Genomic DNA, 16,041 nt, shown 5'->3' with positions numbered 1-16,041 from the left:
GGAAAAAAAATCTTTCATGTATAAAGTAGTTCCACATTTCCTGGGAGGTATTAGCAAGGAAGGGATACCCTCCTATTATTAAATGCCTATGACACCTTGATTTACAACAGCTAATGGCCTATATATTGTTTTCATGCAATGCGGTCCTGACTTTAACATACATGTTAGTGGTCCACGCCATGGACTATGATAACATTGCTCTGAAAAATGTTCTCTTATACCTTTTGAATTTTCCATGGCTCATTGGATAATTTAATGGAACATTCGAGTCTGCATGCACCTTTCAAATGAAATGGCAATCTGTACATAGTTTTCCAGATTGATGGATTGTACATTTGGTTATTTTCTTACTCTTGAATTCTGTTAGTGTGTGCTCTATTTTATGAGCTGGTGTCAACTAAAGCAGTAATAATGTATTTATACAATCATCGCTGGACCAGATCAAGGCAACAGCATGAGATTTCGAGATTTTACTTCAAATTTTAACTTTTCCTATGAGTAAATGAAGTTAACCAGCAGATTCCTGCTGAATCTGCTTCATATGGCTCAGTTAGATTCAAATGGGAAATAAACATCAGAATTCCATAATAAAACATTAACATGGTATGCTACAACAAGAGGTGAAAAACAAAGACAGAAGTTATTTTTGTGATGGAAATACAGGTCCCATATTATCCAACAAATAGAAGCACATGTCAATGAAGAACCCCCTTGGTTCAATTGTAAAACTCAAACTTCCCAAGTGTGTCTGTTAGGACTCCACAGATAAACGAAAATCATTCAAATCCTACCCCATGAAGGAAGGCAGCCAGAAGAATACAGGACCCTTGGTGGGGCTGGGACTGTAAGTTAGTGTGTCTACTGTTCTGGTATAGGGAGTCAAGGGCATTATAACAGGCACTTACCCCAGGAAAGGACTGACAAGAAGAAAGTAACAATGCTGTGTTGACAATAGATGTCTGGCATGCTGTTCGAATGGATTACCCATTCCATCTTATTTTTCATTCAAATATAGCATATCATATTTTTATTTTTAAGATACCACTCTTAAATTGAATGTATGTTTTATCCAACATGTCATTTTTTTTAAAGGAATATTTTAACAAAGACCAATGAAGTCTTTCTGGGTAAGGTACTACTCTTTGTCAATATCCAATTACACTGACTCATGCTCTAAGATTATTTAAGGTTGAACTAGTAGTGATAGAGTCTGAGTGATGATAAGAAACTTACTTTCATAAAGGAAAATAATTCTCCCCGCTTGCCTTTGGCAAAGTAAATTCAGAGTCATTGAAAATGACAGATCTGGTACCAATTGAAGAATGTAAAGAAAGTCAAAAGGACAAGACGAGAACTGTCCGAGATGGTAGCCAAGAGCCACATGCAGCTATATAATTTAATTAAAATTAAATACAGACGCTCCTCTATTTATGATGGGGTTGTGTCTCGGTAATCCCATGCTCAAATGAAAATATCATAAGTGGAAAATGCACTTACTACATCTAACCTGCCACATATTGTAGCATTGCCTGTCCTCATAAACATTCCCAAAACTCTACAAGAGGGTCGAATCTTCTACCATGAAAGCTCTAATTTGTAATGAAGGGTTGACTGTCTCCTATAATTTATTACATACAGTAATTTCTAGAGTAAAGAGCTGCTTGTTTACCTCATGCTCATGTGACTGGTTGGGAGATGAGACTGCTGGCTGCAGCCCAACAGAAGAAAATCTTGAATGGCAGAGCATAAGCCTAGACAAAGCAAAATTTAAAATCTGAATGTACTTTGTGATTCCACACCATGGTAAAGTAGAAATATCCTATGTGTGACCATTTAAGGCAGAGATTGTAAATTTATAGCTAACTTCTCACGAGCCAACATTCAAGTGCCCAGTAATGACATGTGACTTGTGGCCACCATTCTGAATAGAGCAACCCACATTCAGAATGGGCTAGTAGAAGAGAAAGTAGATAAAGCCACAGAGGCGAGGTTCAAATTCTCTTTTCAATGTATGAGCTGGAAACAAGACTGCAGGCAAACACACTGGCCCCTTCCAACCACTGTGTGTCTGCAGAGAAGACAATGAAGAACACGGGTGCTGGGGGGGTCTTCCCAAACTCTTCACTTAAAGACAATGCTCAGGACAAGAAAGCCTCATGTTTTCATGACCCATAAGGGCCATCAGATGGATCTAACACACGCGTGCAGTGCAGCCCAGTATTTCTATCATTGCTCTTTTGTCTCTGCAGGTATGCCATTGGCCTCGCTTATAAATCAGCCCCAAAGCACGAATGGATTGGGAAAAACTCTGCTTCCTGGGCCCTCTGCCGCTGCAACAATAACTGGGTGGTGAGACACAACAGCAAGGAGATCCCCATTGAGCCAGCCCCTCACCTTCGGCGAGTTGGCCTTCTGCTGGACTATGACAGTGGCTCCATCGCCTTTTATGATGCTTTGAACTCCATCCACCTGTACACCTTCGACGTGGCATTCGCACAGCCTGTGTGTCCTACCTTCACTGTGTGGAACAAGTGTCTGACCATCATAACCGGTCTTCCTATCCCAGACCACTTGGATTGTACAGAGCAGCTGCCTTGAGTATCTCATCACATGCACCTGCTTTGTAGAGGCAGAAAAAAAGGTTGAGGCCATTATTTAGGGAATTGAGAAAGCAGAGACCTTGCAAGTCTGATTAAATCTCCCCCAAAGTATCCGGAAACGAAACGAGATAGGGCTCAGTATGGGAGAGTTCTTTCCCTTTACTGGGTGTTGTGTTAAGTACAGGCTTTAATAGTTTCTTTAATGACTTTCGTACTTAGAGGAAGATCTAGAGAATTATTTATAAAAGAAGCATACTTGGAATTACAACTCTTAGGAATTACTAGGTTTTGCCCATGAAGAAGCCCATAAGTTTACCAGATCTTTACAAGTTTTCATTTCATCATCGTTTAGGGGTTTGCAGGAAAGAGTTGTATAGATTTCTGTGTTTATTCATCTCACATACTATTTCATACTGAGCCCGTGGGAAGTCATATCACCTCAACAGTACATAATAGAACATGCAGCTATTTTAAAAAATATGAAGTCATTTTGAACCAGTTAGGGATGAAAGCAGCTTTTTTAAAAAATATTTTGAATTGGAAGTGTTTGTTAACTGTGACGTCAAATCACTTGTTTGATAGCCTAGAATGAAAAAATAGAATGTTAAGAATTGACTGACCGCCGGGCGTGGTGGCTCACGCTTGTAATCCTAGCTACTCAGGAGGCTGAGATGTGAGACACGAGGTTCAAAGCCAGCCCTGGCAAAATAGGATCTGAGACTCATCTTCAGTTAACCTCTAGAAAACGGGAAGTAGGGCTTAGCTCAAGGGTAGGGAGGTAGCCTTGAACCTAAGAGCTCAGGGACAACACCCAGGCCCAGGGTAGGGTGGTAGCCTTGAACTGAAGAGCTCAGGGACAACGCCCAGGCCAAGTTCAAGCCCCATGACCCACAAAGAAAAAAAAAAGAATTGACTGACCTTTAGACTTAGCTATGGTTTATGCCTTCTGGTGACTAGAGGAGTAATATTGGGATGAAAGGTTCTGGAATCTTGGTTGTATGTTACCCCTCTTTCCCAAGAGTAGAGATTTAGGGCTAGCATTATGAATGAGATAACCATTGAAAATAGTTATTTTGATTTTATGCAGGTCACTTAGAAATACAGGCTGATTTGTCTTTTATCAGAAGTAGGATACTTTTTCATGGCTTAATCTATATCCCCCTTTCGATAGTTTTATCTTTAGGCCTGTGAAAAATTTTCATTACTTTAATAGTTGCCCCATTTCCCCCTCCTCAAGTCTACTTTTTTCTTTTACTCCTGGGGCTAAGGAAATAAACCTGTAATTTCAAGAGTAGAAACTTTGCTTTAAATTGATTTTGCTCTCTGGGACTTCAGTGTATGTCCTCCACCCCACTCCATGAGCATATCCAAGTATAAGTATGAGTAATGAGAAGGAACATTGCATAGAGTCCAATTCATTACTGTACATCTTTAACATATTATAAACAGAATCTTATTAAATACATATTAATAGATATAGAAGTCCCTCCATTTTATAGTGTAGCTTACCTTAGAGTTGTATGACAAAAAGAAAATTCAAGTTATTCACATGCAGGCACTTCATTTGAACCTGCTCGTGAAATGTCAGATGAGTGGATTTTTTATTATTATTATTATTATTATTATTATTATTTTTGCATGCTGATCTGATAGATTGGAATGGTCCCTGGACTTCCTTGGATGGTCTTTAAACTGGTATATTAGCACAGATTCACTTCTACAAAGAACATGACCTGTATTCATGGTTTTAATTGCTAAAATATTTATCTGGGCTACTGGGTCAGGCATTGACGTGTAAATTGAGGTATTGTTTTTCATGGTTTTGTTTTTAACAAAATTGACCAGTTTCCCTGAAATCAATCAATCATTTGTTTGCTCATCACATGGCCATTGCTGATGTGATTGTCAATCTAGACTTCAGGGAAAACCAAGCTAGCTTCCAGTGTCTTGTATAGCTCTTCCCTGGTAGTCGCTGTCCTTTTCTTAACAGATAGATTCTATATATTTACTATATTATTTATACCCAGATGGATATTTTGATAGCAACTTGAGACAGTTTCACGTCTTAAAAAATGGACACCTCATTGGAAAATTATTCATTATTTCTCTGGAGATTGAATGGGATTTTTTTTTAGCCAATACCAAAACAATGTATATTTGCCTTCCCTAAATAAATGAAAAGCGTTGCCTCAGTAACTTTTACATGTTTTAGGTAATGATAGTGGATATTTTAATGCACTTTGTATACTTACAGGTTCTAAATAAAAGAGTCTAAAACTCAGTTTCTGAGTTTTTGCAAATCATGATCTTCAAATACCAATAAATGCTACAGTTTGCCTTATGATGTTCACATAAAACATTTATTAGAAAGACACTATTTCCATGAATATAATTTTTTTCAGGATAAAGATATTACTATTCAAATTTTCTCTGCAAGTTATTTAGGGTATGTTTTGGCTATTTTTCTAAGGATAAGACATTTTGTTGTAATTTTGTTGTGAAAGTCTCACTCTTGGCTAACTTAAAAACATTGTGATGTAGCAGTTACTATTTCCAGGCTGTCATATTTACAGGAAAATATGTATATGGTGAAAGGCTACAGTCTTTAATTACTGTAATGATGTAGAAAGGATTTCCATGTGGATTTTTTGAAAATCTAAAAATACATGCTGTAAACATTTGCTGCAGTATAAGTGTGTATTCTCTTTAAATGGATTGGGGTCGCAATATTTTATTCTTTGTGGTCTTTCACAGGAAGCATTTCCATATGAGACAAAAGAGATGGCAGTGCCAATTATACTAATATAACAGAACTGGTTTGATGCTAACCAAGGCTACAAGGGCTGGCATTGTGAGTTTGCAAATGGCTGAGTTGCTCAGAACTCTGGGTTCAGAAGGGCTTCAAGGATGGTTTCATGTTCTGTCACTGTCAAGAAATCATTAGAGAGTTTGAACAAAGGGCCTGCATTTTCACTTTGCATTGGGCCCTGCAAATTATATAGCCAGTCCTTGAAACAGAACTTTGAAACATGGTACCTCTCTTCCTAGTAGATTGAAAGAAAGAAATTAGGATCAAAAGTTGAAAGTTGCTGACTATGCCATTCAAGTATGAATCCAAATGGTGGACTAAGCTGAGGATGAGCCTACAATATTTTCTTTTCAGCTTTAAAAGGAAGTGACTTCAACACTTGAATGCAAATAACGGTGGTGGTTTCTACTGGAGAAGAGGAAATGGCCTGAATATTTACAGGCTTTTATTATGGTACTGGTATATACTGACTCTAATTTCTTGAGGAACTGAACTAGTGCTTTCCATCCAATATGGAATCCCATTTCGTCTTCAGGCACACATGCAAATGCTTGCAGAGACACACATCCGTGTGCTCATGTATGTGTATATGTATCTGGCTATGGGAAGGTGACAACTGGTCAACCATGATAAAGCATGAAAAGACGATGATGACAGCTGGATAAATATTTTGAAGATAGTTCTTTTCCTCCAGGGCTTAATTTGACACCCAGGCAATAATATCTGGAGTCAATTTTGGTTGTCATAACTTGGGGATGTGTTGCTACTGACATCTAGTAAGTAGAAGTCAGGGGTGACGTTAAGCATCCTACAGTGTACCACAGCTCCTCGTCACAGTAATCTTGTAAAAGGTGTCAATTGTGTCTTAGGTTAAACACTTGGTTGTTGGCTTTTTCTGTGTGTGCAGAAAGAAAAAAATCTTGAGTCAGCCAAAATCTTCATTGTGGGGACTTCTTTACCTTCAACAATATTTTCAAAAAATGCAGGGATCTTAGATCTGTAAAGCATTCCAATCCTGTATAAGCATTGTAACAAGGATGAGCTCCATTGAAAGAGGAAAAGCTATTTTAATGCTTCTTTGTACTAGTATAAATCTAGTCCCAGGCACGAGTGTCGCATTGCCAAGTCCTCAGTCTTGACTCTTCTCTTGATTGTTGTTGCTTCCTGGTTCAAAATAAACTCATTTTTTTGTGACACCAAAACAGGTCTCTGCCTGTCCCTGTTGTCTTCCTCCATCGTTCTGTGTTCTGCCATGTATAATTTCACCAATATTTATTCAGTTTCTGTGAGCTTTTCCTGGTTTGTGACAGGCAATTTATTTGCTTTGACACATGAAATTAACTCATATCCATCATCCACTCTTCTCCATTCAAAGTATTTTATAAGAATAGAAATAATCCATTGGGAGTTTTTAGAACACAGAAAATTCTGATTAAGGACCGCAAACCCAGAGTGAGGATTTCTTAATTTAAAGTCTTGTAGGTGAGATAGAAGAAGAGGAGAGAGCACGGCTGTTCGCAGAGGCGTATTGACCTTTACAGTGTTGTCCGGAATAACTTCCATAAGTACATGCCTAAAGCTATCCTGAGGTGCACAGGAATGCCACTTTGGTCTAGACTGGTGTTCTGTGGGGCCACAGAACCAGGATCACTGCAAGCTTGGTTGAAATGCCCACTCTACCCCACCTGCTGTCCCAACCATCTGATGGCTAATAGGACCCACAGGAGATTCTTTTTTTTTTTTTTTTTTTGCCAGTCATGGGCTTGAGCTCAGGGTCTGAGCACTGTCCTTGGACTTTCTCAAGGCTAGAGCTCTACCACTTGAGCCTCAGCACCATTTCTGGCTTTTTTTCTATGTATGTGGTACCGAGGAATCGAACCCGGGTCTTCGTGCATGCTAGGCAAGCACTCTACCACTAGGCCAAACTCCCGGCCCCAGGAGATTCTGATACTAACAAAAGTTTGTGAAGCACTGCTCTCCAGTGCTCTTCCAGTCTCATAACCCAAATAAAAAGTCATTTATGGTATGCACAACCTTACTTCCAAAATGAGTCACTTTAGAGGCAGTGTGAAGTAGTGCACAGATTCATTACCTGATGGCATTAAAATCAACCTTGCTGCACATACTGGCTCCCCTTCTCTCTTTCTCCCTCCCCTCCTCTCTTTCTCTCTGGTAGGTTGTGGGGCTTGACCTCTGGGCCTGAGCACTGTCCCTGAAGAGCTGAGCTCTTCAGCTTAAAGCTATCTATCACTCTACCACTAGAGCCACAGTACCACTTCCAGTTTTGTGGTGGTTAATTGGAGAGATAAGGGTCTCACAGACTTATCCTGTCCAGGCTGGCTTTGAACCTCTATCCTCACATCCCAGCCTCCTGAGAAGCTAGGATTACAGGAGTGAGCTCAACCTGCAAATTTGAAGCCATGGTTTGTCATTCATCAGTATTGGCAACCCTTGCTATAGACACAGGGCTGGATATCTTTAAGGGTTTGATAGGGTTATATTTGACTACTTCAGGGCTTTCAGGCCACACAGTCTGCAACAAATCAACAAATACTTCAGTCTGTGGGGAAGCAGCGCAGAGAATATGTAAATGAGCATGTGTGGTGTGTTTCAATAGCGCTTGGCCTGAACGCTGCAGTTGGCTGATGTGTGCTGTGGAAGACCCTGGAGCGCCCACAAGCATTCTCCTCTCCAGTCTCTTGCTCACCCAGCTCAGCCATGTCCCTTCATGCCTCAGTGACAGACCAGGTGAAGTGTGCCTGTGTATCTAATCATTAGCTTTACAGCCTTCATAATTTCACCTCAAATCCACCCTCCTCACAAGTGACAAGTGTGTAAAATAGACTCCCTTTGATAGGCATTGTGAAGTACAATTAATTTGAACTTTAGAAACGGAGCAGAGACCACTATAATTAATCAGCTTCCAATGTTAACTTGAAGTGCATGTCACACACGCCACACGGCACGCCACATGGCAGCCCACACCCCCTCTGCTTTTCTTTACATCGAACTATAATATGATGGAAAAGGTCGTTGCTTATGAGTATAGTGGGAGTACAAAAAGGAAGACATGGGGAACTTGCAAAACTCCTTTACAACTATGGATGCTCATTTTAAGAAGGTAAAAATAAAAATGGGGTCTGGGACATAGAGAAAACTCTGTCCTACGCTTGTCCTATCTTCATATGGGCAATTTGTGAAAAGGAATTCAGGTCTCTGAATCTTTTTAGCCATGGCCTCCTGAGAGAATTATTAAAGCATGATTACACAGGAAGTAAAGCAATTAATGAGCAAATATGTCATGGCCAAAAACCAATTACCAATTAAGGTACAGCACAGGAAAAAATGATTTAATGAACATTGGTTCTATTGTACAGTCTATTTATTCTCAAAGCCCAGTTTTGATTATGGTCATTAAAAGCTGTTCAATTTCATTAAAGCATTGGAAATAATAATGCTGATTCTCCCCTCCACTAATCATAGTCTCCTGCCAACTGCGTCCCTCCCTGCACTGCTCTTTTCTGTCAAGCTTCCCAAAGGGCTCCTCACACCTGCTGCTTCGATTGCTCGCCTGCCATTTCCATCCCCCCTTCTGTCCCAAGTCCCAGAGCTTTCATTCCAGCGGTGTTTACTGCTCATGGCTATCACAGCTTCCACATAAGAATATTCCCAGATAGTTGGGAGATACTCCCCACCTACTTACCTGTTATTCCCTCACTAGGCGATGCCATCCAAGCCATCACCTGTATCACCACTGCATGCAGAAGTGTTGCAAACTTCAGTCTCTCAGTCTTAGTTCTCCTCTGATCTCAGTCCTCCATTTTTGACCCGTTTTATTGGCCAACATTTTTAGATACCTAAAAATCCCCTTGAAGAGCTGTATTCATGATCACGCACATAGTGTGTGTAAATCTGGGATGCCGCAAAATCAGCATAACGAGAGAAATTTCAGATCAGCAACTTAATGAAGTCACTCGAGGCACTAGGAAAGGAAGAAACCAAACCCAAATTTAGCAGAAGGAAAGAAATAATGACGAGGATAGCCTGAGAAAGGTGGGAGGGGTGGGAGGAGAGAAGGAACGGTCAACAGATGACAAGGGTGAAGCTGGGTAGAAGGGATGGTTTCATGCTTTACAGCACAATGGAGTAACTAGAGTTTACCAGAATGAATCATTTCGAAATACATAGTAGGACGAATGTTGAATTTTCCCAGCACAAGGAAATGATACATGAGTGGGGGATGTGACGTATATGCTGATTTCCTGATCTGATCAGTACTATACATTTGCTTGTTTTGAAATGTTTGAGTGGCCCCACAAATATGTACAAATATTGAAAATATTTATTTATCGAAAGTAAAAATACAAGCCAGGTGCTGGTGGCTCACGCTTCTAATCCTAGCTACTCAGGAAGCTGAGATCTGAGAATCGAGGTTTAAAGCCAGTCCAGGCACCAAAGTCTGAAGAGCTCAGCAACAGCACCCAGGTCCAGAGTTCAAGCCCCACAAGTAATCAAAGAAAAAAGAAAAGTTATGGAGCTCAGTGGTAACAGGTTTGCATGGTATGGGCAAAGCCCTGGGTTTCAGTCCCAGAACTGTATAAAGTAACTCTTTTTTCAAAGAAAGTGAGTTTCAATGATCCCTAACACCATAAAAATAAGAGTCACATGGACTTTCCTGCTCAGGCTGGCTTCAAACTGCCTCTTCAGATCTCAGCCTCCTGCATAATTAGCATTACAGGCAAGAGCTACTGGATCCCAGCTTGTAAGTGTAGATAGTCACTGTATTTAAATAAGACAATGACTCCACATATTTGAACCTTTATTTCATTGCTTTTCAGCCTAAATCCTCTCAATTTTTTTTCACTTCCTCAATAAAGTATGATTTACTCATATTCCTTGTTGCTCTCACTAAAGTAAAAAAAAAAAAGATTACAAGAAAAGACAGGGTCAGGCAGGACGAGCAGGGTGTGGAGTCGGAGGCTCTGCCACTGGCCATCTGAATGGAGGAGGCTGTGGGTCCTTTAGGTGGGCCGACAGTCAGTACCCAATAAATAAGCAGCTGTCGATGATGACAGAGACGAATCTCCTCAAGATGTAAATCTCCTTGTCAGGCCTTGAGGTGAGTCCATCTTCCGGAGATCAGGCTGAGAAGCAACAAGAGACTCAGGCAAGAATAACCTTGCAGCCTGGAATGATGGGCTCCATCAAAGCTTGAGACCCTCTGGGCCCCTGGGGAAATGGTGCAGGCAGGGAGAGGAGGGGCTGACCAATCCCAGCATCTGTTATCAGTTAGTTGCCTCTTGCTCCCTTTCTGCATTCCGGACCTGGCACTGGGGTCGTTCTGAAATGGAGAAGGGTTGCTGTTGATGGGGGTGTTGCAAGCCTTCAAATGACTGACTGGAAGCAGAAGTAGCGGAGCTTGACCTTTCACCTCTCCAGTTCATGGGGCCAGTCAGCCTGCAGAGGCCGGGGTCTTGATCCCACTGGGAAGGCAGTCCTCATTAAGCAATGCCACTGTACTTTGGGGTCCAGCTCCGAACATCTCCTACTCCCTTCTTGGGCTCTTCCTACATCCTGAAGTAGATGTCAATCTACAAGTCAATCAATCTTCTGCTAATGAACTTGTTTGAGCGAGGGTGCCATTGGCTGACAGAGGGATGGGAATACAATTGTCCTGGCAAATAGTGGCATGGGAAATGTCCCAGGCTTGGGAAACAGCCCAGAGGGCTGCTCTGGGAGCCAGGCTGGAGCAGTCACACGGTGGGCTCTGTGGAAACACTTCAGAAAGCTACTGGCTCCTGGGACTCTCAAAGGCAGACTTTCTTCCTGAGGGTTATGCCCTCAAAACCAAGAAACCCTCAGGGACAATCCCGACTGGCCAAAAATCAACACAGCTCATGGCAACATCTGAAATGCAAATGTGCCCAATTTCCTTTAATGTTCTGGGACACTGCTGTCAAAACCATCCCTCAAAGGTGGAGGGTCCAGGCTCAGAGCTGCAGAGAAATTCCACTGGTGGGAGATGGAAATCATGACACCTTTACAGCTCTTAGAGGAAATGAGATGACGGAGTGTGAAAACGACTGGCCAATTGTGGGAGAACCGAGGAAGTTGTTCATTCTTGCTAATTACAGTCTGGGTGTCAAGTTTTCATTTCCAATTTAGGCAGGATATTACCAGCTTTGTTTGCCTGTGTTTAGGGCCCAATGAAATTGTCAAGTACATTGTCTATGTCCAGGACACCCAGGACAGGGGAAGCGGGATGGATGGGTTGAACAAGTTCCGGGCATTTGTTTTCCTCATCATCACACAGGACCTGGGAGCAAAGTCTTCTGTCTTAATTCTCAGTATTGCTCTGTCTTTTTTCTAGTTGTTTCTTTTTTCCCCTGGGGAGATATTTGGGACAGGGTATTTCTTTGTGGTGGAGCCTTGCCCTGCAGGATGCTTGCTTAGCAGCATCAATGGACTCCTCCCGTTAGGTGCCAGTAAGGTCAGGAAAGAGCCAGGCAGGGATGTGGGAATCATAAACACCTCTGATTTTCCCTCCAGTCTGGAGACGGACAACAAGGAACAAGTTCTTTCATTCGTGTAGTGTAGAAGGAGGAATCTTTGCTTGTAGTATTGTAAAACTGTCACTACTGCAAAAAGAGATTGAGGTTACAATGTACAGTTGAACAATATTTCAAAGAAGGCTTACTTAAATTCTCCAAAAATTCCTTTGCACACAGAAATGAATGATTCCTGGAGTTTCTTTCCGTGTCTCCGTGTGTTGATCCCGGGGCTTGAATTCAACGTCAAAGTGCTGTTCTTGAGCTTTTGCCCAAAGCTAGCATTGCACCACTTGAGTCACAGCTCCACTTCTCTGATTTTTTGGAGATAAGAGTCTCATGGGCTTTCCTGACCAGGCTGTCTTCGAACCCTGATCCTCAGATCTCAGTCTCCTGAGTAGCTAGGATTACAGGTGTGAGGCACTAATGCACAGCAACGAAGTTTCTTACAGCACAGGTAATCCGGGTCCATCTGCTTTTCAAATTATAGGTGAGATGGCCTCTGCTCACAGCCACCTTTGATGTCGCTGTGATGTTGCTCTTCTTATGGCTACTTGACAGAATAATTCTGTTTTTGATCATTGACTAGGCACACATCCTTTTTCCCCCTTTTTGCTTGTCTCTCTCTTTCTATCCTCTTTCTTTCTCTCCTTCCTTTTCATTTTTTGAGGCAAGGTATCAATATGAAGGCCGCGTGGCCTCAAACTTGCAATCATGCTACCTGAGTTCTTGACTGCTAGAATTATAACCATGTGTCACCATGTCTGGCAAATCATATATTCTTCATAGACTGATAGATGAGGAGGTGTTCTTTGAAAAATATAGTGACCTCAAATCATCACTCTCATATAATGTCTTTCTTATTTCTTCCTTTACACATTTAAAAAGAATCCACTCATTGTTACTTTCTGTGAGTTTTTAAATTTACTTTTATCTATTTTTATTGGTAAACGTGCTTTACAGTGGGGTTGCAGTTGTATGTCAGTAATAAGTACATTTCTTTTTGAAAAGAATCACCTCTTCCCTTGTTTTCTCCCAGTTTTTTCCTCCTGACCCCCTCCCACCCCATAATCTTTTCTAGTTTTTCCCAGTTACTCTCTAAGCTCCCTGAGGATGGGAATTATGCATATTACTGTTTAATATCTTTGCTGTTTACTGCAGTCCTTTGTTGAAGTCTTACTAAAAGGGGAGTGGAAATTGAATGGGAAGGAGAGAGTGAAGGTAAGAGGAAAATAAAAATGGCAAGATGGAGGGATGGACAATAAATGGATGAGAAAAGAGAAAGGGAAAGGAAGGAAGGAAGGAAGGAAGGAAGGAAGGAAGGAAGGAAGGAAGGAAGGAAGGAAGGAAAAGAGGGAGGGAGGAAGGGAGGGAGGGAGGGAGGGAGGGAGGGAAGGAAAGAACAATATTGCATTTTTATTTCGCACTCTGTAGTTTCATTCCAAACTCTGCAATTTATACAATGAGAGGTTTCCTGACACATTCTCATTTGTTGTCATATAACATTGGCCCTCTGACATCCAGCATTTCATGCAGAACACAAAGAATCAATGTGCCGGTTGAGGTGATCCAGTAGCTATGGAAAAATGAAAAGTGATGTCAGGAGAAAGTAATCAAGAAGAACGAGTTTGAGAATGCTCAGCTTTTCAAGACATACACATTCCCAAGAACTTAAATATCACAAAAGAGAAAAAAATGAGTCTACACTGAAGCCACAAAAAGCGAATAGAGGTTATTTTTTTAAACCTGGGGGATATAAAGAAATAGAACTAGAATAAAAGATCAAGCTTGAAAGTCCACTCTCTAATCCATTCTAGTACCTGCAGGCAAAGTCCAAAATTAACTTTCCCTTTATCTCCTGAAATTCCAAGTCAACTCTTTCCTTCTTGACATGTCTCTTTTTAGATCTCATCAATTTGGTCAACTCTCCAATTTAGTTCAGTATCTCCAGTCTAGTAATGTACATTTATTGAAGAAAAATCTGAAAATATCAAACAAAGAAAAAAGCAAAGCAAAATAAATGTCCACAGTGTTCCAGGAATCATTTCATCATTTTTCATTTCTTAAAAAATAAAAAACCCTTTCATTTCTGCTGTACAGTACTATATGAACCATTCTACTTTTACATCCGGATTCAAGACCTAATTCTTTATTTGCCATTAATGAGAAGTGTTATATATTTTTGAAGTGTGTTTAAAAGTCTTATTTTAGGACATGGGCCAAAAGGCAAGGCTCTCCAACTCATTAACCTGCGCCATAGCCTTAAACCACTGTTTCCTATGGGAGAAAAACATACCTGGGAATAGAGTTACTATTTTAATTCTAACTATTTCAAGACTAGTTTATCCCCATTTCATCTGAATGAAAATTACTTGAGAACGTTTCCTCCCCTGTGCAAAGAGGAACTTAACAATTTAATTCTGGTTAAGAAATCCAATTGCTTCTATCAGTTGGGGGAACCAGTAGCTAAACACAAATTAAGATCCAAATGAAAGCTGTCTTGAATGATTCCGGAAGTCCCATGCAGACGCTGCCAATCAGAGGAACGGACGACTGGAACTTTTTGACCCTGTTACTCTGAGGACGTTTTCCTCAGTCTCTGTTACAAAGAGGAAGGTGGCCATGACCCTGTGGAATGTTCATCCACAAACCCAGTTGTCACCCAACCAGGAATTGCCACTCAAACATTTCCCATTTGCATGGATTTCATTTATTTTTCCACTTTAAAATTCTGTTCTTTGGCTGGGAACGGGGAATTCTATTCCTTCAGGCCTCATCCTGGAAACCACTGCTTCTCCCACTTTTCCGTGCAGGATCTGGCCTCAGAGCCACTTGGGAGGTAAAACTCTCCAATTCCAGGGGACCCATGGCCAAGACTTCATGCGCTCTCCTGGAAACCTGCTGTGGACCAGAAGGGAGGCTGCGTTCCTGGCCTGGGGGCTGGGTCCATGCCCACACTTTAATGACAGGCCAGAGCCAGTGCCTGTGTTGATTGGGAAAGTTGTGTGCTTGCTTGGGGCTATTAGTCATTAAAAAAAAAAAAGCCTTCATAGGCATTGTTCCCAGGCTATTTCCCCCTTGGCCTTGAGATTGTAAGCTAAACTGTCCACATGTTATGCTCAAGGGTCACAGTATGCTACCAGTGGATAGAGCTCTTGTACAGTGTCAATAGAAGACTTCTGTTTCAAGGACTTTTGCCCTCACAGTCTGGTTAGCATATGTAGATATGAATAATGACTTGTTGACAAACATCCAAGATGTAGGGAAATCTTAATACGCTAGTGTGAATCCCAAATAGTATGTAATTCAAAGAAACTACACCTCTGGACCTCTGGCTCTTTAATGGAAATATCAAATAATGCAAACTGGCAGTGAGCCTTTTATTTTTCTAGGTCATGGCTTACAAAATTTCATGCCATTGCTTTCCTTTTATTTTCTTCATGAAGTGACATATATTGTTTTCCTATATGCATTAACCATGTTCTTGCTAAGCTTTGTCATTAGAGCTACAATTTGCATTAGTGTTCTGACCAAAATGTCCAGTCTCATGTTGTTCAAAGAAGTTTTTAACATCAGCTAGAAATTTAAGTGTGGATTCACTCCATGTTTAAAAGGAACTTTCATCTAATTTTAAAATGATATAAAACTTCAGGAAAGGAGTTTAGCCTAGTGGTAGAGTGATTGTGTAGCATGCACAAAGACCCAGGTTCGATTTCTCAGTACCACATACAAAAAGCCAGAAATGGTGCTGTGGCTCAAGTGGTAGAGCTCTAGCCTTGAGAAAGCCCAAGGACAGTGCTCAGGCCCTGAGTTCAAGGCCCAGGACTAGAAAAAAAAACTTCAGGAAGTTTTGAAAATAAAAGCAAAAAGGAAAGTGAAAAGTATGCCTATGGTGACACATGCAGAGAAAACACTCGTTCATTTCCTGTGTAGCTAGGATTCTATCAATATAGGTCGAGATGGGGAGAGGAAGAGAGTGAGTCCTACATATTCTGCTCTTCTCGTCTATCATAACCTTGATTCTTCTTTTGCACAAATTCTCTTCTATGTAATTTTGGATCAGAGTAGAGTATTAAGTCCCTGC

At 41.0% G+C, this 16,041-nt stretch overlaps 1 protein-coding gene across 1 annotated transcript in view; it reads left to right on the top strand.

Annotated features, from left to right (window-relative positions):
* Positions 1-6,598, top strand: part of Mid1 (midline 1) — an 87,173-nt gene extending 80,575 nt beyond the window's left edge. Inside the window, exon 9 of the mRNA XM_090325626.1 lies at positions 2,250-6,598. Coding sequence (XP_090181752.1) covers positions 2,250-2,598 — 349 coding nt within the window. The 3' untranslated portion in view covers positions 2,599-6,598. The remainder of the gene's footprint in view (positions 1-2,249) is intronic.
* The last annotated feature ends 9,443 nt before the right edge of the window (positions 6,599-16,041 follow it).

This window comes from Megascapheus bottae, chromosome X (assembly GCF_031878675.1).
Source record: "Megascapheus bottae isolate mThoBot1 chromosome X, mThoBot2.hap1, whole genome shotgun sequence".
Taxonomy (NCBI): Eukaryota; Metazoa; Chordata; class Mammalia; order Rodentia; family Geomyidae; genus Megascapheus; species Megascapheus bottae.
This window is presented reverse-complemented; position numbering and strand designations above follow the sequence as displayed.